At 35.2% G+C, this 25,235-nt stretch overlaps 1 protein-coding gene across 6 annotated transcripts in view; it reads left to right on the forward strand.

Moving 5' to 3' along the window:
- PAPOLA (poly(A) polymerase alpha) overlaps positions 1 to 25,235 on the forward strand; it is a 59,114-nt gene that overhangs the window by 23,169 nt on the left and 10,710 nt on the right. For all 6 annotated transcript variants that reach the window (XM_047738348.1, XM_047738350.1, XM_047738353.1 and 3 more), the window contains exons 7-17: positions 1,832 to 1,943; positions 2,620 to 2,709; positions 2,800 to 2,938; positions 4,473 to 4,545; positions 5,861 to 5,981; positions 6,907 to 6,991; positions 11,921 to 11,974; positions 12,485 to 12,604; positions 14,070 to 14,179; positions 18,094 to 18,215; positions 22,475 to 22,617. In XM_047738348.1, coding sequence (XP_047594304.1) covers positions 1,832 to 1,943; positions 2,620 to 2,709; positions 2,800 to 2,938; positions 4,473 to 4,545; positions 5,861 to 5,981; positions 6,907 to 6,991; positions 11,921 to 11,974; positions 12,485 to 12,604; positions 14,070 to 14,179; positions 18,094 to 18,215; positions 22,475 to 22,617 — 1,169 coding nt within the window. The remainder of the gene's footprint in view (positions 1 to 1,831; positions 1,944 to 2,619; positions 2,710 to 2,799; positions 2,939 to 4,472; positions 4,546 to 5,860; positions 5,982 to 6,906; positions 6,992 to 11,920; positions 11,975 to 12,484; positions 12,605 to 14,069; positions 14,180 to 18,093; positions 18,216 to 22,474; positions 22,618 to 25,235) is intronic.

The following is a 25,235-nucleotide window of genomic DNA, read 5'->3' on the forward strand; positions in this document are numbered from 1 at the left end:
TTACTGTGAAATGCTTTTACAAAACTGTTCACTCCGCAGGTTTTCCATTTGCAAATTTAAATACTTTTAGTCTTATTAAGGTAGTAATATATTTTTGCAAATGGAACTTTGCCTTGACTTCATTTAAATTAAATATTTAAGAAGTTGAGAGAAAACTGACCTGATAGTGTGTATGCAGAGATATTTTCTGGTAGGGGAGGATTTACAGAGTTCAGATTCTTTAGATGATACTCATTTCTGTCTGCTGTTCTCCACATTTGTAGTGAAGGCATTTGGAACAAAGCTGTAAGACAGTGAAGCAACTTCAGTTACTTACATTATTTCTGTCATATATAATAGTTCTGGAAAGTCACTGGTAGTGAAGATTGTAAAATTTGGGGAACTGGAAGAATAATCCTTCATCGTTCTGCAAAAAAGGCAACTTCTAATTAATTGCTGCATAAAGATGGCCAGCTTCGTCGTCTTGAAAAGTCGAATGATTAACCTTAATTAAGTAGACGTAAAATGTTAAATTTAATGAAGGTTTGTTCAGGTAGATTTTGCTGTCACTGTTTAAATAAATATAAAACAATGTATAAGGTAAGGTAGTTTCCTGCTTTCCTCAAAAGAACATTACCAAAGAGGGGGAGGGTTGTTTTTTTGTGAAAGACCCGACTCAATTGTGTGAACTTTTCAGGATGGAGATGAAAGTCAGATGGTTTACTTGAAATATTTAATGTGTTAGTTTTCTGTCCATACATTGTATATAAAAATGACACTATTTTAGGGAATGTCTTTACATTAGAACATTTTAAAAATTACTTTATCCTAACTTAAAATGTCAATATCTGTTGCCTTGCTTTTTGAGTTACGTGTTTTTGTAGCACATAATCTTCATTTCTGTCTAAATTCGGGGAGCAACTGAACTTTGGAATCTGTTTCATTTGAACATTTATGCTGTACCACAAGTTAATTATTTATAAAAGCGTATAGCTGTTTTTCTGTTTTGTAGGTGCATGTTTTAAATGATTTTTCACAATAAGCTCATTTAAAATACTGCCTTCTAAAGTGATTTTCTAAAAAGGCTTATTTCTGGCAGCATCCAAAGTTTTGGAACCATAAAATCATACCCTCAGGAATAATAACCAAATCCATACTAAGTTTGTTCATACTCTCACCTTCCCTTGGAAAAAAGGGAGGGGTGCCTGTGTGGCTCCGTTGGTTAAGTGTATGACTCTTCTCAGCTCTGGTCTTGACCTCAGGGTCAAGAGTTCTGGGCCCTGCATTGGGCTCCATGCCCAGTGACGAGTTGGGGAGGAGTTTTGTCGGTTGCATCTATAAGCCTTCAAAATTAGCTAGTGTTTATTTTTGTTTTGTTTCTATTTAATCAAAAGTAAGTTGGGGAAATCTACTCTAATGGTAGATATGTGAGTTCTTAAATACAAGGAACCCCCTTTTTATTGGCAGGTATATTTGGGCTAAATAAAAGGACGTTGGCCTTATAGTTGGGCACCTTTTAATATATAATCAGTTCACAATTTATGTATATAGAAAACAGTTAATTTTAAATAGTCTGGTAGTAGATGCATTAACAAATGTAGTATATCCAGTAGATGCATTAGTAAGCATGATTAAAATGAGAGGTATTTATTCAAGTTCTCTTTCATAATGCAGTGTTTTAACATCTGATTAAAATACCTTTGATAAAAATCAGTGGACTTTGGACTTTTGGAGGCACTGTCATATTTATAGTTGATGAGAAGATCCTGGATTTAAAATGTTTTCTTTGTTAAAGAAATGCCTTACAAATAGTCCGATGGGTATGGAATATTAAGTTTTATTTTTGTTTTAGATTGATATTTTGTTTGCAAGATTAGCACTGCAGACTATTCCAGAAGACTTGGACTTACGAGATGACAGTCTGCTTAAGAATTTAGATATAAGATGCATAAGAAGTCTTAATGGTATGTTAAAACCTACTTCTATTTGCATAGTAGCAGTTTTTGTCAAATACAAAATAGGTTTTACCTCAGATTTAAAATGGAACTTTTTATAGCCCTGCTATTTACCCATAGTGAGTCAGATAAAATATGCTTTACTTAATAGTTAAGACTGCAGAGGGGTATATGGTAATTTATTTTACTAGTATCTTACACTGTTACTTCTTTTCTTCCTGGGGCATTTAAAGACTGACATTTGTACTCTATTACTAGTGGTTTAGGTTTCACTGCATAACCCTAATTAATTGTGATCGTATACTCTTGATAACCTTTTCAGCTGTTGTGTTTAAAGGGGTTACTTTTGAACACTATTGTATTTACATTGCTATTACCCTGTTCTCAAAGAACAATTCTTACAAACTTAAGTGGATTAAACCTTTGTCAGTATATCTGGATGGGAAGAAGTTTTAATTATACAGTCAAAGTTTGAGATTAGGCAGATTGTTTGGTTTACAGTAATATTTGTGATAGGAGATTAAAGTTTTAGATTTTTTATTTGCCTTTTTATTCAATTAACGTTACTGATTCAATGAAATAGTTTTTATTTAAGTTTGACATCGGTCTTAGAAAATTGAAAAGAAACATTATCATTGAACTTTTGATGATTTAACGTTTTGTTTTTTCACTCCCTGTTAATCAGGTTGCAGGGTAACCGATGAAATTTTACATCTAGTACCAAACATTGACAACTTCAGGTTAACTCTGAGAGCTATCAAACTGTGGGCCAAACGTGAGTTCAGAATTTGTTGGCTAGCTTATTAAAAATGTTTCAACTGTTGTTCAACACTAACTTTTCTTTTTGCTTTTCCCTTATCAACAGGCCACAACATCTATTCCAATATATTAGGTTTCCTCGGTGGTGTTTCCTGGGCTATGCTAGTAGCAAGAACTTGCCAGCTTTATCCAAATGCAATAGCATCAACTCTTGTACATAAATTTTTCTTGGTATTTTCTAAATGGTATGTGTTTAGATTATATTAAAATAAAATTGATTGTAGACACTGAAGTTTAGTCTTATTTCTATGACATTTCTGCAGCTGGTTTCAGATTCAAATTTTAGTTCATGATGTAGCCATTTAGGTAGCCTTGGGGAGATCATGTTGTATATAAAATGGCAAACCTAAATTCCTTTCCTTTTCCCTAGCTTTCCCAGGATAGTAAGGCAGGTGCTTTTTTTGTGCTTCCGTATCCTCTAAATAAACCCAGAATTTTAGCCGTCATGCCTGCTAAAAGCCAGTGAATTTATATCAGTTTTAGGAAGTATGGATGAAACTACATATACCACTGCTTTTACTCTTCGGACTCTTCTGAATCTCTAGGTCGTTTCTTGGAAATTTTCTTTTGCTGTCAGCTGCCCATTTATCTCTGGTAAAATATTAAAAATGTATATATAAAAAGCTTTTAAGAATAACTATAAATGTGTTAAAAAATAGCAATTTTGTCATCCCTTTGAGATTAGCTATTAACCCAGGAGAGTATTTTTAAAGCTTCTTCATTTCAGCATGTTCACAGTTGTCAATCATTATTTCTTTTAAGAAAAGTAAGCTAAAAAAATGATTGCCAATTCATATTAGTTGCTTTGGCCTAAAAGATTAGGTTTCTTGGTTTGTAATCAAATTGATCTTTGAGATCTGTCTTCCCACTCAGTACCTGCCAAACCTTGTACCTCCTCCCTCTGCAAAAATAGTTCTTTTTTAGTTACTTTATACAAATTTAAGTTACTAGAGATTTACAATATAGAACTGTGCCCCACTTTCCAGTACACATTCTGTTATATACAGATCTGATGATGCTTAATCATATATCAGTTTTGATGAGATGGACTAAAGAGTGTCATAATTTCTGTAATGCTACACATACATAGTAAATCTAAGAAGCTAAGCTTGCTACGAAGGATGGCAAATATTTTTGAATTTTTAATCTCTTCGCTAAAGAACTGAGGTAGCTAACTCGTAGAATGCGTCTTGAAAACAATGTTATTCACGTCACAAAGTTTCATCACACATATTCATGTTAGAACCTTTAGGTTGTGAGAAAAATTTCCCTAATCCGTCTCTGTAATTATTCATATTCCTTTGCCGAAATGAGTTAACTTTTTCACCCTCACTTGTCTTTGGACGTAGCCAGTATGAGGATAGGACTTTTGTCTTTCAGGAGGGGTTTATCCTGTTGAAGGTTGAGGTGAACACATCGGATGTCTTGGGATAGTATTTTCTAATTGAAATAGTGCTTTTTCAGTTCTTTGAGAGTCAGAGAAGATGTGTGACTTACCAGCCTGAGAAAGCTACCAGATGGTTTAAGTTGATTTCATAGTTAGAGGAAAAGTATTTGAAGTAGTCTTAACATCAACAGATTAGGAGTAAAAGATGATAAATATCAAGAGGGCAGAATGAATGAAGAAGGATCACATTCACAAATGCTGTATGTTTAACAAAATACGTTTAGATGGTAATATCCAATAGTCTTATCAAGTGCTACAATCTTTTTAAACAGGGAATGGCCAAATCCAGTGCTATTGAAACAGCCTGAAGAATGCAATCTTAATTTGCCTGTATGGGACCCAAGGGTTAGTGTATTATTTTTTCCCCTACAAATTCGCACTGTGCAATAACGAGTAAAAATCATCTGCATAATCTTCAGGGAGACCTCCCATCCTTTTATGTATGAGTGGACATGTCCGTATTACACTTTCTTTTAGATAACCTCAACTATAATTGTCCTCTGATGTGAGAAGCATAATTATGTACCCTGTAAACTCCTTTTAATTGTACATAGTTTATAATATCAAGTTCACTAACATTTTAATTTATTCTATATAGAACTACCTTGTAAGTCAAAGTTTGTGTGGGCATTTGTGCTTAAAAAAAATAAAAGGATACTCAAAATCCCTGTATTTTTTTATTTGATCTAAATATTCTGTCAAAATTGGGTTGTGGTAGGAAAACTGTTTAACGTTTACATGTGGCAAATAACTTCTGAGCAGTATCACTCTAATTACTATGATGTAATTGTAAAAATTGGTTTGGATATTTCAGATTACAAAAACCTGGTTGGGATAAAAGAAGAGCTTCTGTTCTGCTTTTGGGGAACCGCTTACGCAGTTTAGATGTTAACAACATGCACTTTATTAATTGATAAATAGAGGTTTCAGTAAGGCTTTTAGGTCTATAAAATTCTATTTTTCTCCAATAATTTCCTATTTTATTACAATATTGAAAATTATGACCGTTTTAAGTCTGTTAATTATATCAAGCTATCTGTTTTCAAGTTTTCCAAACCTCAGTCATTTAATTTTGGAAGGATGTGAATTGATAGTTTCCTTTGTGGAAATATGTCCGTTATCATGAGTATACAGGTAAAGATAAGTTACTAAGTAATTTCATTTTTTCTTAAAATGATAACACAGATAATATAGCCTCAGCATGTTTTAAGAAGCTTATACTTCCTATAAGTTAATGATATATTAAAAACTGTGTTTCCATTTTGTTTAAAATTTGTTTTGCACAGAACACTATTTAGCATGACATTTTTGAAAAGTGTAATTGTGTGTGCATCCCCATTTCTGTTGTTGAAAAAAGAAAAACTAAGCATCAATAGATGCTCAGCTAGAACCTTTTTTGCTTGGCAGGCACACTGTTTCTCGTAAGGTTGCCAAAATAGTCATGCCCAAATGACCGAAGCAGACCTTTAGTTGAGACCAAATCTCGGATTCTGTGAAGAATTCCTATAAAAACAATGTCGCCTTACATGGTTTTTCTTTCTCAACTCCAGCTATGAATGACATAAAATGTAATCATTGGTTCAGTTTAACAAGGGGTAAAAAGTCCAAGTGTCTGTTGCATATGTACTTGAAGAAACTGATTGGCTGTTGTTGTATGTAGGTAAACCCCAGTGATAGGTACCATCTTATGCCTATAATTACACCAGCATACCCACAACAGAACTCCACGTACAATGTGTCCGTTTCAACACGGATGGTCATGGTTGAGGAGTTTAAACAAGGTAAGTGTTTATCCTTATGCTCTCCTTTATACACGAAGGATCTACATACCATTGTAGACCCAGTAGTTGGCTATGCAGTTTAAAATGAAGAACGCAGTCACTGAAGTGGGTTTTGGTGTTTAGATTGCAGTATGTATTTGAGAATTGACTTGAAAAACTCAGTTTTTATCCTTTGAGGCAAATTATTTTTGATTATAGACTAAAAAGTTAACCAATTTAAAGCTCTCCCCTTAGGTGGCCCTTTATGGGCTACTTTAGTGCTATGTGGTTGCCTTGTAAAGTTTTAAAATGATTCCAGCTTGTCTCCACTGGTGACAGAAGAGATGCTTTTAGCAAGCTGTATACTTTGAGTAGGGGTGGCGCCAGAATGCCTATTACTTGGAAGAACCTGTAAGCTTTCTGAATCCCAGCAGTACTGTTCCAGTTCCATTGCCAAAAATGGTCTTTGAGGGAAGTAGCTGGAGCAGGATTATTTGATTTGATTGATAATAGTCATGGAAAGAGAAGTAGCTGCACCACTACCAACTTCAAACTTAGGAGTGTAAAATTCTTTTCTCTTCATGGGAGAATGTTGCTTAGAAACATCAGGAAGCTTGTTTTTAGAGAGGCCAGAATCAGAGCTTATGGGAAATTTTTCTTTCTTGGTTAACTACAGTGCTTCACTTTTTGGAGAGAGCCATCCTATGAGCATGGCATTGAGAGTAATGCTAATTTTTACCAGAAATCTGGCTCTCAAAAACTCCTCCACCTTCTTGAGAAGTGTTTATGTGAGAGTCTATATGTTCTAAGGTCATAGACTGAAATTGCTATTTGTTAAAGTTACGATTTTAGGATTATAGTGAATGCATGTGGTATGTTTAAGATCTTTAAAATTCTAGATTGTTAGACCGAAGCATGCCAACATTCTAATATGTTTTTAATTTAGGTCTTGCTATCACAGATGAAATTTTGCTGAGTAAGGCAGAGTGGTCCAAACTTTTTGAAGCTCCAAACTTCTTTCAAAAGTACAAGTATGTATTTTAAGGCATGTCAGACATGTTGCTCTCTTAAGTAATGGTTTAATGGTAGCGTATGTGACATCTCTTCTTGCTAGACTAACGTAGTTTTTAATTTTCCTTTAAACATCTTCCATAGGATTTTCCTTCCTGTCACAGAGGGTGTACTGTTTTTAGTAAACCCTTTATTTTTCCTTTGTTGAGGTGAAGTGTAGCCCCTATGGTTTGCTGCCTGGTGTAACCGAACTACATTTGTAGCAACGTTAGTTCTGTAGGCGTCTTTAAGTCATCACCAGAACGCTCCATCCATATGCCTTGGCAGAGGAGTGAGCAGTTAAAATCTGTAGTTACAGTTCTCTCTCAGGAAACGAAGCATTTTGCAAGTTCTGGAAACTTACCATTGAGATTCTATATAACCATAGGCAGATCTAATAAAATGTGGACATAGAGTCAGTGAAGTGTTTCCATTAGTTATAGCCCATGATTGGCCTACCATCTTCCCCGAATGTTAATAAAGCCCCTCAGATAGCTCTACGAATAATTTTCTTGGAATCTAAGTGGGTGTAATATTTTTTACGAATGGTTTTAATATAATGATTTCATACCTTAGTACAGGATAAAAGCCTGATTGTGTTGGTTTTGATGAAAATTGTAAGTTATAATAAATCTTACTTTAAAAAAAAAAAATGGACTTGCACTTTTATTTGCCCTGAGCTGAAAACTTGCCAAAGTCCCACTTAAAATTTTTTTCTTTAATGCTTGAAACTTTCCTGACCATTTGATCTTGTGTTGGATTGTGTTTTGTAATAATCTAAGCAAGATTGCTTTATGCTATTTCCCCAATTAAAAACAAGAATGATGACCTTCATGATGTCTCTGTGTTTTGTTTCTGTATCTTTTGCATGAAAAAGCAATATGGAGCCAGCTTAATTGTTGTGTTCTGGGAGCACGGCGTTGTCAGTAAATATTTAAATAGCATAACATTGAATGCTCTTGTTTATTACTTATTCCCCATAAGTTGTGCTTTTCCATTTGGCGGATAACTTTTTTTGTTGTTTTTTATTTTAACCGATGTTGAGGAAGTACCTTTGAACATTTAAACTAATAAACACATATTCTGATATTTAAGACTACAACATCAAAGTATGTAATTGTTTGTATGGAGAATAAGGAAGAAACTGGTTTTTTAGAAAAATACCAGCATCTCTTAATACCTGAGAATCAAAGACTAAGCTAGAGTCATTCTTTTTCCTGTCTCACTTCCTCATAGGACTAAGGTGGGTAGAAAGAAGTTTTTGAAAGTACTCAAGTGGCTTCCTTCACTTGAAAGATTAATTGTTGAAATTGAAACCTTGATAGTGTCATCTGTTGGAATACATTTGCATTACCAGAACTTCGAAGGGTTTTTTTTTTGAACCTTGTTTAATCTTTAGTCTTTTAGAAGTTTTAAGTTGTCCTTTATGCCAAATAGTACTTCTAAAGTCCTCAGTGGACTGAATGAAGGATCATAGATTATTGTGTTTAGTGAGTTCTCTTGAAACAAATCATTTTAGGTGATCAAAAACAACTTCACAAGCATGATTAGGTGTGAGGAGGCAGCAACAAATAGAGGAAATTGTGTCATAAAATTTAAGTTTTAGCTGTGAGTCCTGAGAAAGCAGATTTGAAAATGTGACAGTAAGGGGCTAGTTTTATCTATATCAAATCCTGTTTATATTTTTAACTTCTCCAAAAATGTTCCTCTCTATAAATACCTAGTGCTTACTATCATTAGAATGTAGAGGTAGTCATAGGTTTGAATTTTTCTTTTAACATATCAAATGTAATACCCCCCAGATCGGCTGTACAACTGAATTGAAATCCTTCGTTTTCTCTTGAGTCTAAGTTGGTTAAGCCTTGTTTGAAGTATATCCTGAAAGTAGTGCCATTTGTTAAATATTAGATTTTAAATTGTAATATACCTACCTGTCAGAAGGGAGGGAAGCATGGGAAAATTTCATTTTCTTAAAAAAGCAGACAAGTCATCTTCCAGAAGATCTCAGTGTTCCTTGAGAAAAAGGGGTAACATTGCTTTGTGCAATTTTAAATAACTATAAGAAGACATTTTTCATGTTTTTCCTTTAAGATAATTCAGGTTGACACATAGCCGTAAAATCATCATTGACATAGGAAATGTGAATACTTATTTCAGGTATTCCATTTCACTAGGAAAAAGAGGAAGGAAAGGTAATAGCAAGAGGCCAGCATGTTTTCTAAGGTATAAGATTATTCATGACCTCAAGGAGTATGTGTGAATAGATGAATTTAGCCTTAAAATGTTTTAAAAAATTAAAATACTGAACTTTAACTCTTGGGTCCCGAGTTGCTTACAAGGATTTTTCTCTAAGATAATTAGATTTTTCAGTGCACATATTTGAGCTATAATCTACCCAGGTAAATTATTAATGTGATGAAATGGCCAGGAAACCTGCTTACGTACTGTTTTTTGGGTAAATAAGGTATTTATTAGGTTATTAAGTAATAAAAGCTGCTAAATTGTTCTTAAGAATTTTTAAATAGGTTTTAATTCATTGGAGATATATTTTTATAGTAAAATTTTTTTATTGGAAACTGGAGATCTTTAAATTTGGGGGAAAAGTATGACTTGCATTAAGAATTGAGAGTGTCTCCTGAAGGCATTTGAATATCTTGAGCAAATAAATGATGGTGGCAGTTGGAAATTGGAGATGACATTTTTTTGGGATAGCAATAAAACACATGTAGTCTAAATTTAGAAATACTTCTTGGTCTCTCTGTTTTCTGATGGGGACCTTAGGAATTGAATACCAGTTCTGGTTTTTAAAACTTAACAAATTTGGTTGGTATTTTGGTTTCAGTTTCTTAGCCGGATGAGTATTTGTTTTATAAGTGGATTCCTAATGGCAGGTTGTTTCTATTAAACTTAATTATATTTTATATATCCTTTTTTGCTTAAAATTGCTTAGATGTGGCTGAGTAAAGGACATAACCACACCCCCCAGGCCTCCCTCATTACAATAAGTACCAAAGGTGAACTTTTTAAACTTCAAAACTTTAAACTTTGAATTCCACCAAAATTATGTTCAAATGGATTGTATGTTTTGCCTTTGTAAGTAGAGAACATTGTGCATCATTTGTTGAAGACTCAGGTGGTGATTAAGAACATCCATTTAAATAGTGTGGTAAAAGTGTAGTTTAGAGACTGAGAGACTTTTGTCCCTGCCCTAGGTGAATGCAGACAACTTTGCTTTTTGTGCACATGCCTGCTTTTTATAGTTTGTTGTCTCTGTAAGTTGTCACGCTTCTGTCAGAGAGCTCTTCTCCATTTTCCTCCCCACCCCCGACCCGCCCAATCTGCTCAGGTTGCTGACTGAGCTTGTGAGGAGTTTAGTGCATTTAAGAGAATTTAAGGGCTCTGAGAGTGGGTTTCTGTGTTCAGAAAATGCATGAGCTTTTAGTGCTTTTATGTGACTTTTATTAACTTCTATTTTTTTGAGCCATCTGTGTTTGTTCTGTATATTTGGTTTGATCCAAATAATGCTGAACAGATTTAAACTGGTGGTAAGGGAAGTATTGGTCTATACGGATTTGAGCTGCATATTCACATATATGTCTACATGTTTTCGTATTTATACATAATACCTCTGTTACCTTGTTGATAAATACTTGAAGTTAGATCATTTGAGCTTCACTTTTTCCCTGCCAGTGAGAGGCATTACCCTATACTACAGATGACGTACATAAGCAAATCTCACTTGGGTTACGTAGTTAGGAAGAATCATAACTGGTTTTCAAGTACTTAATGAGAGTAAATAATGAGTAATCAAATGGAATATTTTAAGGAAGAATGGTTTAAAAAATGCTTTAACTTGCCAAATTTCCACTGTCCCTAACCTAAACATCTTCTCTCTCTCTCTCTCTTTTTTAATGGCTAATTTGAACTGGGGTTATTAGTTTTTTTCAGACATTTGGTTTTGGTCCGAAACCTTATTTATAATATGTGAAAGATAAGGGTGTCAGCCTTTTTTAAAAAAAAAAGAATTAACTAATTTAAAAATTTCCATCGTGCTCTGGTATTTAAGACTAGTGCCCATACTGTCCGTTTGCTTTTTTTGTGAGGTAGTTTCTGGTAAGAAGTTTGGCTTCTCGCACCTCAAAAATGGGTTCTGTGGAAGAGTACGTTGGGCTGGACTTTTTTAATACCATAAAATTACATGAATTATATTTTAGTTCTAAATAGTTTGTTTTAAAAAGACTTAAATTTTTAGCATTTGGTTATGATGGCATTTTATAAAATGAAAACTTGCCTTTTCTCTAATTTAATGGAATTGGATTCTGCATAAAAATCAGATTTCTTCTTTGCTCTCATGTTAGTCATGTCTGCTTTTTAATAGAAATTTACGGTGTTATTTGAAAAAAATCATGAGGCCTGTCTTTAGTATTCAGTTTAATTTTTGCTGCCTATTAATTTGAGTAAAAAGCATGGTGTGTTTGAACTGTTTTTGAGCTTACTGACGTAATATGTATAGTTAGTGATCTTGTGTTTTTGTGGCTAGAGACTTGGTGCATTATTTCTGTTAAAAAAACCTTTGTTTTAATAGACTATATTTTAGTGAGCAGCTTATAGATATAAAGTACTCCACCGGAGTCTTTGAACAAACTATCAGTTAATGTTTGTTTATTGTTCTTGAACTAAGCTGCTTTGGGATAATTTATAAAATCACTCTTTTTCAGAACAACTAAACCCACCAATAGTTAGAAACGAGGAATTGAGCTTTTAGGATTTTATGTACATCTTAAGATTGCAGTCCCCCTTGCTAAACTGATACTGATCTAGAACTGTCACAAAACTATTACATTATGGTGTTAATATCCAACACAAAGCAGTTAAATAAAATAAATAGCATGTTGTCTTTATCTCCAAAGGCATTATATTGTACTTCTAGCAAGTGCACCAACAGAAAAACAACGCCTAGAATGGTGAGTATAAGATTAGACTTTACAGAGAAAATAAGCAAAAATCAGATAGCTTCAGAACACAGCAGATGGGAGAAAGCTTGTCCTCCCATTCAGTCTGGTTTTATCCATAAATGGAACTTTCCTACTTGTAGCGAAGTGTAGGCATTTGGGGATTCATACACAACTGTTTTTTGTTTCCCTTATGGACATCCATATATTATTAACTATATTTAAAGCTCTTTGTTTTAGCTTACTGATTTTTTTCTTTTAAATATTTGCAGGAATGTCTTTTGTAACCTTCTTAGTTTGAAATGTGGCTTGATTATCCTTCCTCAGTTTTGCTTCAGCATTTTTGTTTAGAGCCTAAGACTGGTTTTATCTATGTGAGTTCATATGGTTGAACTGCCCTCACATGTATTTAAGTATCATCTTCTTTTTACTGCTTGGTGTAAATGTATTTGACTTTGTGCATTTTATTTTATTTTTTAAATTAACCAGAACTTTCATTAATACTAAGTGACATTTGTTCAGGGTGGGCTTGGTGGAATCAAAAATCCGAATCCTGGTTGGCAGTTTGGAGAAGAATGAATTTATTACGCTGGCGCATGTGAATCCCCAGTCATTTCCAGCACCCAAAGAAAATCCTGACAAGTAAGCAGTCTTCTAATTTCATCTAGTTTCCTTCTCTCCTTTTTAACTTGTGCTCATAGAAGCTTAGGCAGTTTTTAATAACTAGAGTCACCATTCTGTTGATCATATATGGCATAAAACCAATTTGAGATTAGTAGATTAGGTTTTCCAGATTGGAAACAGGAGAAAAATTATTTCTTGAGAAAAATCAATATTAAAATACTTTTCTCTGATAATAGTCTAATGATATACCTATTAACTAATTAGAGTTCAAATGATGCATATCTGCCTTTTAGCATTTCTTGAAACTTCTCACCCGTGGTATACAGTGGTCATCAGAATAGCTGCTATCCCAGATGTGTCTTGCTTTTCATCTAAATTTTTTGAAAGAGAGAACATGCTTTCAATTTACCTTGCAAAAATCTGATTTGTGTTAGATTCTGGAACACTGGGAAGATCTGTTAATAAAAGGCTCCCATTATTCTTTTAAGGGTCTTTCAATTTCTGGTTCAGTTCCTGTATTATTATTTACTTGAGATTCTACTTTGCCTATATTTCATTGCATTTGGAAGGTGAAAGGAGTTAAAAAAGATAAAGTAGCATTAAAGAAAGATTGAAAAATGTAGGAGAACTGATCGTTTGAGATTTTGTGACAGTGGTATGGCCATTACTCTGATTTGTTGATAGAGATTATTTTCTTTTGCAGTCCCGTAAAAGAGTTGTTATGTGAGCTTTTTTATCACTTTTTGTTGCTGCAGTCTTAATTACTAAAAGACTGATCCATTCAGCACATAGATTATTGATTGTTCAGAAGTACCTGAATCACCCATTGTTCCTACTATATTGTGCTGTAGTCAAATTACTTTCATGTCCTCTTTCTTCTTTCTCTTTTCTAAAAAAAGATTTATTTGTTTTAGAGAGAGAGAGAGAGCAGGGGTCAGGGGGAAAAGGAGCACAGGGAGAGGGAGAGAGAAACCCAAGCAGACTCTGTGCTGAGTGCAGAGCCCAGCGCAGGGCTCAGTCCTGTGACCCATGAGATCACAACCTGAGCCGGAACCAATAGTCAGATGCTCAAACCAACTGCACCACCCAGGCGCCCCTCATGCCACCTTTTCAACTGAGTTTTAAAATTTTAAGGATTATATGTTAAGTTCTAGTTAAAATTTTTGTCTAGAATACTCTTTCTTTCAGATTTTTCTAAAATGCATTATTCCTTTTTCTTTGTTAGTTTGAACATAATTTTGTTGTGCCTTTCGTACTTGGGATCATCATTAACATTGGCTGTCACTACCCTGTGTATATAGTCATAGGAATATGAAGGACAGGCATCGGGGGGGTAGTTTTGATGGAGTTTTGGTTTAGAACTTCACTTAGTTTGTGGACACATTTGTATTCCAAGTTCTTCCGCATACGTCAGGTTGTCAACCACATTGATAACATTTTCATGAAGTCTTGATAAAATAGTAACACTTTTCTTACTTTGCAGGGAAGAATTTCGCACGATGTGGGTGATTGGGTTAGTGTTTAAAAAAACAGAAAACTCAGAAAATCTCAGTGTTGATCTCACCTATGATATTCAGTCTTTCACAGATACAGGTATATCTCTCCTTGGATGATCCAAACACGTAATTTGCATATTTTAATTTGTCTTCATGTGTACCATAGTAATATTTGCAATAACTGTTAATTTACTTGGGAAAATTAAACAGTGATTATCAGAATAATCGTAATGTTTTGGATTAGTTATTAGTTTCAGTAATGTCTAATGTATAAAGGGTTTTTTTGTATTATAGCTTTAAAGTTAAGTAGGATCATTTTAATTTGTTCACAGTTATTTTTGAAGTTAGAAGAGAATTTGATTTTGTAGAAGACTGAGTCTGTGTCTGACTGCCTCAGTAATCTTGAAGCTTAGCCATTGACAAAGCTAGACTTTAGACTTCTGGTGATGTGAGGAAGTTTTATTCTTTGTGTCAAATATATAGACTCAAGTGTTGATTCACAGGTAGAATATCGGTGATTAGAGCTACATTTCAGATTGACCTATACCCTGAGAGAGAGAACAGAGATAGAATAGTTTATCTAAAGAACAAATGGGTGTAGTTCACAGAAGCAAAGGCTATACACAGATGTACAACTTTTCAAGGGAATGGTAACTATGTATAGAGACAGAGATGAATATGCTGGTGTGGCGACTAGAAGGTGGTTGCACTATGTGTGGGATCACTAGCAGTGTGCCATCCGGGAGCTGCCTTTGGCGGTGTGGGTGCTGTCTGTTGTGATTCTGACCATCAGCAGCCTTGCTGTTGGTGATACAGAAGCAGTTTAAGTTTTCAAATGAAACAAAATGAACTCTAAATGAGACCCATGGTAGTTGCCTCCTTGGAGAATTCAGATTAAAAATACTCTGTTTTTATGAAAAATTGAGTTGATTTCTCTCAAATAATTGATAAGTAGGTTTTTCATTTTTAGGCATGTAAGTGGCATAATACACAATTCTTGATGAGGAACACTGGGAACACTGAAGGATATTTAGTGTCCCTAGCAAGTAGTAACCCTTAATAACTGACAACAAAAACACTCATACAGATTTTTTTAGGATGTGATTTGGAGGGTAGTAACTACATTGCTGAACACCGCAGAAGTGTTTTTTTCCAGAATAAAAATTCTGATGTCAACTTGAACTATAAGAAATCCTGTAGAGGTACTTGAATTAGAAAATTTGTTTTGTGCATTTCATCCTCAATTTTTTATCAAAGATTGTACTGATGAACCATTGGGATTTTCAAGGAATTTTTATTTTGGGAGGGAAGTGTTTAGTTGTCCTGGATCTTGAAACATTTTAATGGAATACTTTGTGGGATTTTCTTTTTTCTTTCTTTCTTTCTTTTTTTTTTTTTTAAGATTTTATTAGAGCGTGAGTGAGTGTGCACAACCCCGCACAAGCAGGGGGTAGGAGCAAAGGGAAAGGGAAAAGCAGGCTCCCCGCTGACCAGAGAGCCCCATGTGGGGCTCTATCCCAGCACCCTGAGGTTACGACCTGAGTGGAAGGCAGATGCTTAAATGATTGAGCCACCCAGGCTCCCCCTTTGTGGGATTTTTTTTTTTAATTTTTTTTTAAATTCAATTAACATATAATGTATTATTGGTTTCAGAGGTAGAGATTAGTGATTGATCAGTCTTACATCACACCCAGTGCTCATTACATCACGTGCCCTCCTTAGTGTCCATCACCCAGTTAGCCCATGCCCCCCACCCTTCTCCCCTCCAGCAATCCTGTTTGTTTCTTAAACTTAAGAGTTTCTTATGGTTTGTCTCCCTCTGTCATTTTGTCTTGTTTTTTTTTCTTCTCTTCCCGCATGATCCTCTGTGTTGTTCCTAAATTCCACATATCTGCGAGATCATATGATAACTGTCTTAATTTCATATGATTGACTTACTTTGCTTAGCATAACACCCTCTAGTTTCATCCACATTGTTGGAGATGGTGAGATTTTTTTTTTTTGATGACCAAGTAGTATTCCATTGGATATATATACCACATCATCTTTATCCATTCATCTGTTGACGGACATCTGGGCTCTTTTCCATAGTTTGGCTCTTGTGGACATTGCTGCTATAAACACTGGGCTGCACATGCCCCTTCAGATCACTACATCTGTATCTTTCAGGAATACCCAGTAGTGCAATTGCTGGGTCTCAGGTAGCTCTGTTTTCAACCTTTTGAGGAACCTCCATGTTGTTTTCAGGAGTGGCTATACCAGCTTGCATTCTTTGTGGGATTTTCTAATAGAACATTTAATATGTTCAGTACTCAAATTCTTTCTTCCAGTCTCTTCCGATCTTTTTGATCTCAGGTATTGGCAGCTATATCCCTGTAGTTGTTCAGGCTAGAAATCTTAGAGTCCTCCTTGACTCCTGCTTTTCTCATAATTTGATGATGAATCCTTTTGTCTCTACTTTTAGTATCTGTTGAGATTCCTGCTACTAATTGCTATCTGCTGCTTTCCCACTAGTCCAAGCCATTTATCATTGTTCTGTTGTATTATCTCATTAACTACAGTTTCCTTGGCCTGTCCTAGCCCAGCTACTAATGGGATAATGGTTATTCTCAGCCAGCATACGAAATGATATTAAGCCAGATCATGTCTTGCCTGCTTAAAAACTAATGGCTACCATTCTCATTTGGAAAGAAGTTCAAGTCCTTCCTTACTGTGGTTTGCAAGCTTTTACCTAATCTGGACTTCCCATTATGTCTCTGGCCTCATTTCCTTTTGTAAGTTTAAAATCCTTTATCCATATGTCCTGGGGCCAGAAAGGTAATAAAGTTAGTAAGTAATATTCCTTGTAGGGCTTGGAGCAACATTTGGTAGTCAGTGACAGTTAGCATTTCTTCAGGGAACTGTTTTGGATTCACATTAAGCAAAGGTAGAGACCATATAGCCACAAATAGGTTAGATCAGGGTTTGTTGTTACCAGATGAGTTTTGGTGCCAATTTTGGGAAGAACTTATGTTTTGGGAGCTTTTGGGATTTCTAGAATTGCTCTTAAGGGATTATGGATTTTGATTTTTTTCTTCTCTCCAATGGCCTTTTTGTTGTTCTTCAAACATCCCAGACATGCTCTCAACTGAGGACATTTTGTCTTTGACCTTGGATCTCCCTAGAATGCGGTTCCATCAGTTATCTTTGCTTACTTCACTTTGATTTCAGTCTCTGCTCTGATGTCCTCTCAGTTTCTACGCTGAGCTTCTTGTTTTCTTCCCTACTCAGTTTTTCTCCATAGCACTATCATCATTTGATATGAATTATTTTTTACTTCGTTGTTTATTGTATTGTCCCTACTAGAATGTAGACTTGAAGTTCTTTTGGTCTCTTATTCTCTACTGTATCCCCAATGCCCAGAACAGTGTGAGACAGTATAGGTGCTCAATAAATAATTTGTCATATCACTGAGTGAATGAATTTTTCCATTTGGGGATTTTCTGGAACTTATTTGGATGAATTTATTTTTAGCATTTTCTTTTTGTGCCTGTGACCTCTGTTATTTGAGTGATTGTACAATAGAAGATGGTGAATACTTAAAGTTTTATCCTGCACATTCTTGAAAAGGTATCTTTGGGTTTAGTCAGTAAGCTTGACTTTTGCTGCATTTGTTACATAATTAGGCTAGAATTTTAAATAGTGGTAGCACAAAAGGGTATGAAGAAGCCCTTTTCCCCCCCAAAATTCTGCTGTTTCTTAGAGTTCCTCTTTAAAGTTAATATTTTAAGAGTAATTAACTGGAAGAGTTAGTATACTTTGTGCTTTTATTCATTCTGTAGACCTCGTGGTATAAAAGGTACTTAAGAGTTTGATTAGGCAATGGATTATGTCAGATGAGAGGTAATTTTGGCCTGATCGTTTTATGCACAGGATTGATATAAAGTGATCCTTACTTAGAATAGCTTATCCTGGTTTAACTGTCTTTGTTAAAATGTTTCTATTTCTTGTAACAATTTCCTAATTGTGTAGTTTATAGGCAAGCAATAAACAGCAAGATGTTTGAGGTGGACATGAAAATTGCTGCAATGCATGTAAAAAGAAAGCAACTCCATCAGCTACTACCTAGTCATGTTCTTCAGAAGAAGAAAAAGGTAAATTTAGAAAGTACTTACAAAAGCATTACTAGCATGATGTTTTTACTGTGTTCAGCCTATCCCTACTTCAGCATTTAGACTCTGTTTAAGGCATGCTTGAAGTAGATCACAGCATTTTAAAAATCTGTTCCAGGGAGCAGTCCCATTATGTGAAACCTTGCTCCCAGTCGTGTTTCTTGCACATACTTGGAGACCTCAGACAGACTAGTGGTGATGCTTCCTGTCCTTATTTTACATAGGCTTATAGTCTTCTTTCAGAGTCTTCTGTTTTTATCCATTTAATACCCACCTCAGTAGCTAATTTCCTTTCCTTTAAAAAGTAAATTAGGTAACATGTGGATAAATTACATGACTTTTTATAAAATGGCTTTGTTTTATTAAGAGTATAGATGTATATTATTGAAAAATTAAGTTATTGAATATAAAGATCACAAACAGAGGTGACCAGAATTAATGTTTTGTAGCATGTCGTTCTGGTAATAGTGCTTCCTGTCAAATAACTTACATCCATATTTTTCTTTTATTTATTTATTTACTGACTTCCTTATTACATTTTTTTCTTTAACTCTTAAAGGACATATTTTTCTTATTTAAACTTACTGTAAAGGACATACTAGAATTTTAGTGCAGAGATGACAGTTACATTTTTACTTTATGTGATTTCAAGAATAGGTGGCTAATTTCTATAATGGAATATACATTGCAGTGAAAATGAATGGGTTAGAGCTACATATATTAGTATGTTCAGTTAAAAGGTTCTGATGAATATGTATTATTTAATAATTTAATAATTTTAATTTTACAAGTTTAAAAAATGTAAAACAATATATTATTTAAGAGAATATGAAAGAAAAGTAGTATAGTATATAGTATGATATAGGCATCTAAATCAAGGAGAAGAACTTTGGAGTAGATAGGCTGGTTCAGTTTCAGTTCCACTGCTTCCCTACTGTGACTTGGGCCACCTGTATAATCAACATCATGTTCTGGATTTGCTTCTCTAAAATTAAGATAATATTCCTCATTAGATATTTTGTGAGGATGAAATGAGTTAATACCTGTAGGAAGTGGTTTCGACTAGTGCTTAGCACATAGCAAATGCTCGTATTTGTTTCTGTTGCCATCACCATAACTTGGGGGTAGAGGTACTTGCTTTCTTAGTCTGGTCTAAAATGCAGTTTTAAAAGGCACTTTTGTTTTTAAAGTAACTTGGTACATTAAAGCCTTTATGTGACTTGTTCTGTTCTCATCCTGATGCTTTTGTGAGTTAACTAAATAATCTAGAAAGTGGCAAAAGGTACTGTTCTTTTCTCAAGCCATTTTATTTATTTGTAATAAAATATACATAAAGTTTGCCATTGAATAATTTTATTTTTAAACTAAAATATCAAGCCAGACATTTGTCTTCTGATTGTCCCTTGGTGTTATTAATGAGTTTAAACAACCATACTTAAATGTGTCTTTACTCCATGTAAAAGTATATAAACATTTTGTGTGTTTTCAGAAGTCAATGTAAATAGATTGTTATGTTCTTTAACATTATTTAGCTATTTCTATTTTATTAAAACATCTATTTATGTCTGAGGGAATTAGATTTTCCAGAACCCTTTATTCTCCGATTACCTTTTAAAACCCCTATTCTCATGGTATTGTTGATATTTGAAACAATGAAAGTATAGTTTATTATTTTTTTTATTTTTTTTTAAAGATTTTATTTATTCATTTGACAGAGAGAGATCACAAGTAGACGGAGAGGCAGGCAGAGAGAGAGAGAGAGAGAGAGGGAAGCAGGCTCCCTGCTGAGCAGAGAGCCCGATGCGGGACTCGATCCCAGGACCCTGAGATCATGACCTGAGCCAAAGGCAGCGGCTCAACCCACTGAGCCACCCAGGCGCCCGAAAGTATAGTTTAAATAAATTTTATTTTTATTCTATTTCTTAAGGTATTATCTATCTAAATATAATCTTCTAGAAACAAAAACGATTATTAGCATTCAGAAATAACTTACTTAATCTAAACTTTGTTATTTATCAAATAAAGCTTAACCGTACTCTCATCACCCAGTAATAGCTACTTTTCACATTCCAGTGTGTATTTCTACATAGTCTCTTGGTGCACATATGTAATCACATATCATATGTATTTTTATTTTTTATTTATTTATTTATTTATTTTTATTTTTATTTTTATTTTTTATTTATTTATTTGAGAGAGAATGAGTGAGAGAGAGCATGAGAGAGGAGAAGGTCAGAGGGAGAAGCAGACTCCCCAAGGAGCTTGGGAACCTGATGTGGGACTCGATCCTGGAAGTCCGGGATCATGACCTGAGCCTAAGGCAGTCGCTCAACCAACTGAGCCACCCAGGCGCCCTCATATATATTTTTAAAGAGTTTTTGATGGTACATGCCTTTTTGTGACCTGCTTTTTGGGTGTTTATTATGTGTCCAAATTATATTACATTACAGATACGATGTGGCTGCTTAGTATTTCTTTGTGTGGCTATAGTATGACTATATCTGTACTTTATTTGACATCATGTGGATTATTTCTAAGTTGCCACTAGTAAAAAAACACTTTCTTGTTTTTAGAAGTAGTATCTAGAAATCTAGATCCATGAATCTTTTCTTAGACTCTTCTTGATTACTTCCTTTTATTAACTGCTATTTATTTGCAAAGCACTGTATGAATGTTTTTCTATGTTTTTAATGATACGACAACCCACAGGTATTGTCTAATAGAAGAAACCAAGTGGTTAATAAATTTGCCCATGGTTGTATAATAGGAGATGTGAATTCGACCTAGGTTTTAGTGCACGTGTGTTTATTTCTCTTTGTAGTATGCTCTGTCATTATTTATCTTTTATTCGAAAGTGTGGATAGAACATTTATGGTATCTTGGTACTGAAGTCTCTCGTGCCAAATTTGGTATAGACACAGGCAAAGCAGAGCAACTGTTTTGTGTTCAAACCAGCCAGTTAAAACCTTCAGGTTCACAGATCATCCTCAGCAGTGGCTTGTTGCCTCACAGATGTTTGATCACCTGGGCAGGCAGGTAACTATGTAGATTGAGTGTAATTTAGTTACTGTGCACTGGTGGAGAATGAAATTGGTAGCATTTTTGCATAGGAAAGAAGCTCATTAGAAAATTCTTTTCACAACTGACTACATAAACATGTGGCATTACTTTCTCTTCTCTCCATTCTGTCAGGTCTCATCTTCCCCATTTGATTAATATTGATTTATGTACAAAAGTAATGTCTGTAGTGCTAGATCAAAGAATGTCTTGTCATTTGGGGAACTAGAGCACACACATACACACACAGACACACACACATATGGGAAATGGGTTTTTGTCAGCAATGCAGTCGTTTCCATTAAAATCTTTCTGTAGGTAAGTGGAGCACCAAGGCTAAAAAGTATTCTGGAAAAAAAAAAGCTGAAGAAATCAATTTGATATTGCAATACTATTGATTGTAGAAACGGAAACTAAGTTCTTTAAAAATCATGCTTTATTTTGGTTTTCCTATATTAAGTAACATGTTGAGTGCTTTGATTTTTGAGAAGCAGGACTAGCATTAGGATTTACATGTGGATATTAGGTTTCACTTTCAGGAAGTTATTTCTGCTGTTTCTATTTTCACAGGATAATTTATACTATTAGATGTACTGTGTTAAAATTCTAAGTTGGCAGGCAGAGCACCAGAAATTCTTTCTTTTGAGAGAGCCTCATTTATTTATAGATGTTTAGAAGTGGTACTATGCTGTACTTATTTGATAATTTTTTTTGATATTACACAATTTTATGTTCATTGTAGAATAATTAGAAATTGGTCACAGTCCCCAAAGCCAGAGATATTCATTGCTAGTATTGGGTTTATCATTAAGACTTTTTTCCTTATATGTGTATGTGTGTGTATATATTTATAGTTGTCTGAGTTAAGATCCATGTGTTTTCACATTACAGTGCTTTTTAGTGTGCAGTGTATCTTGTGGACAATGTGTACGTTTAATGTAGCATTCCTTTCTCCTTTTTTCTCCCATTGAAGAATTGTAGTGTAGTCAGGCCTCTTAAAATTCAGAAGGTGTGTATCTACAAAATCTTCACCTTATATTACAAGTCAGCATGACACTTCGGAGTTTTCATGCATTTACTGATTTATGCTGTGTAGTAGGAATCATTTATCAAAGTAAAAGATGTTCGTGTTTCAAAGATGTGGGCAAACTATATATTTTACTAAATATTTTTATTAATCGCAGCATTCAACAGAAGGTGTCAGATTGGCGCCTCTGAACGACAGCAGCCTCGACTTGTCTATGGACAGTGACAACAGCATGTCTGTGCCTTCACCTACGAGTGCTGTGAGGACCAGTCCATTGAACAGTTCTGGCAGCTCTCAGGGGTAAGGAAATGGAGGGAGTGAAGTGGACTGGCTGTTCGCTAAATGCATTTGATGAATCCTCTTGTTAGAGTTGTCTCTTTAGCATATTATTTTTATTCCTTCTGATTCTTTAAAGATAGCAATTAAACTGATTTTGGGGGGAAAGTAATTTTTTTTATCCTATTGTGTCATACTTGTATTCCGTTTTTGAGACCGGTGTATCTTAATTCAGATGTGAATGAATGTTAGTGCTGTAATCCCTCAGATTTCACATATAGATGGTCCCTGACTAACATGGTTTGACTTCAGATGTTTTGACTTCACAGCGGTGTAAAAGCAGTACACAGTCCATAGAAACCATAATTTGAAGTCTGAATTTTGACCTTTTCTAGGGTAGCAGTACACACCACCGTACACACTGCTGCGGTACCTGGCACAGCAGTGAGCCTTGGCTCCGGGTCAGCCCTGCGCTCCCAGGGTCAGCAGCCACTACGCCCGCAACCATTCTGCACCCCTGCGGCCATTCTGTTTTTCCCCCTTAGTATAATATTCAGTAAATTACAGGAGATAGTTAACACTTTTTTATAAAACAGGCTTTACGTTAGGTGGTTTTGCCCAATTGTAGGCTAATGAGAGTGTCCAGAGCATGTTTAAGGTAGGCTCGCTAAGCTGTGATGTTTGGTGGTTATGTGTATTAAATGCATTTTTGACTTAAGGTATTTTCAGTTTATGGTGGATTTAACTGGATGTAACGCTGTCTTAAGAAAGATCTGTATTGAGGCTTCTCCTGCCCCCAGGTGAACTGTATGGTGCTAAGGAGAATGGACAAGAGGGACAAAATCGCCTTTCTGTCCTGGGGCTGCTTACATCTGTATAGCTGGGGAGCAGATGTGTGGACATACTGGGGGTCTTCTAAGGAAGGTGAAGGTCTTTGTGGGCTGCTTTTAATTACAGGAAACTTTTTTTTTTTTTTAAAGAATTAAGCGTCTTTAAAATCATTTAACACAGCTAAACATTTTTGTTAAAGAAATAACATGGCTATGGTGGCAAGAACTAGAACACAAAGAGCTGTATTTATTTTTAATCTTCTGTAAATTTTTCCAGTGTATCCTTGTAGAGTCTTTTTTATTTTATTTTTTTTTTATTTTTATTATTATTTTTTAAAGATTTATTTATTTGACAGAGAGAGATCACAAGTAGGCAGAGAGGCAGGCAGAGAGAGAGAGAGAGAGAGAGGAGGAAGCAGGCTCCCTGTTTAGCAGAGAGCCCGATGCGGGGCTCGATCCCAGGACCCCAGGATCATGACCGGAGCTGAAGGCAGAGGCTTTAACCCACTGAGCCACCCAGGTGCCCCGAGTCTTTTTTATTTTTAATGGAAATACTAGGTTACCTTCAAAGGGATTTGTATAAAAGCCTTTTGTATTTTGAGTTCATGCACATGTATGTAAAATAGTAACTTCAGAGTAATGAAGTAAGGAACTAAGTAAGTAAGTGCAGAAGCTTAAACAACGGTAGTTTCCTATATAATACAGAGTAACATCTCTAAATAAGACTTCTGGATTTTAAGTTGGTAATTGTATATTTGCTTAGCATATTTTGAGTATTTATTATGCGCTAACCATTTTGCCAGCTCTTTCTGGTTTTCTTTTTGCATCTGTGGTGGTGCTCTGGCCAGCTCTCCCTTTCTGTTTAGATCATTAGATGTGTGTGCCTTTGAGGATGCTCTTGTCCTGGCTCAGTATTCTCCCTGGGGGAGTGGGATCATCTGCGCTTATTGACTTCATTTACTTCTGTGTACCAGTGAACGCCAAAACTTTTTTTTTTAAGATTTATTTATTTGGGAAAGCATGAATGGGAGGGACAGAGAGAAAGGAAGAGTGAGAATCCAGCAGACCCCGTGCTGAGCACAGAGCCTGAAATAGGGCTCAATCCCAGGGCCCCAAGATCATGACCTGAGCCAAAACCAAGTGATGGACACTTAATCGACTGAGCCATCTGGGCTCCCCTGAACTCCAAAGCTTTAATAAGCTGACAGTCCTGGTTAAATGCAGATGTCTTGTAGGCACCAAAAGTTGAAGTCCTTTCTTGCCGCCACCTTGTCAGGATGTCATTGTGCCACAGTTGCAGAGTGCCAGCTGTAGCGTGGGAGTGAGAATAACCAGGGGACTTTGTGCTTTTATTTTTCTTTCAAGGGGTAATTAAAATGAGATTATTTAACTGCGATAGGATTTATTTGAGACAAAAAAGTTGAGGAGATAGAGTAAAGAATGGATGATTTCAGTTTCCTGAAATGACAGGAGGGAGTAGGATCCAGAACATAGAAGAGGAGGGATGGCTTTGAAAGCCTTTGTTGTTTATCTGGGCCACTGGGTGGTCTTTTAGGGTGTCACGAACCCTTAGAAATTTATTTCTGTTTCTTAGACCATCTTCTTATTTATAGCCTTTGACAGGATTTTCTTAAACCTCAGATCCATTAAGTCTTTTCCCCTGAATCAGATACAGATTGTTTTTAAAACTGTCCTGTTTAATAGGCTAGTTACTAGCCAAATTTAAATGTGGTGATTTAAATTTATTAATATTAAATAAAATACTCAGTTTCTCACCAGCCATATATCAAGTGCAGAGTAGCTGCATCTGTA

The sequence above is a fragment of the Lutra lutra genome, chromosome 7 (genome assembly GCF_902655055.1).
Source record: "Lutra lutra chromosome 7, mLutLut1.2, whole genome shotgun sequence".
NCBI lineage: Eukaryota > Metazoa > Chordata > Mammalia > Carnivora > Mustelidae > Lutra > Lutra lutra.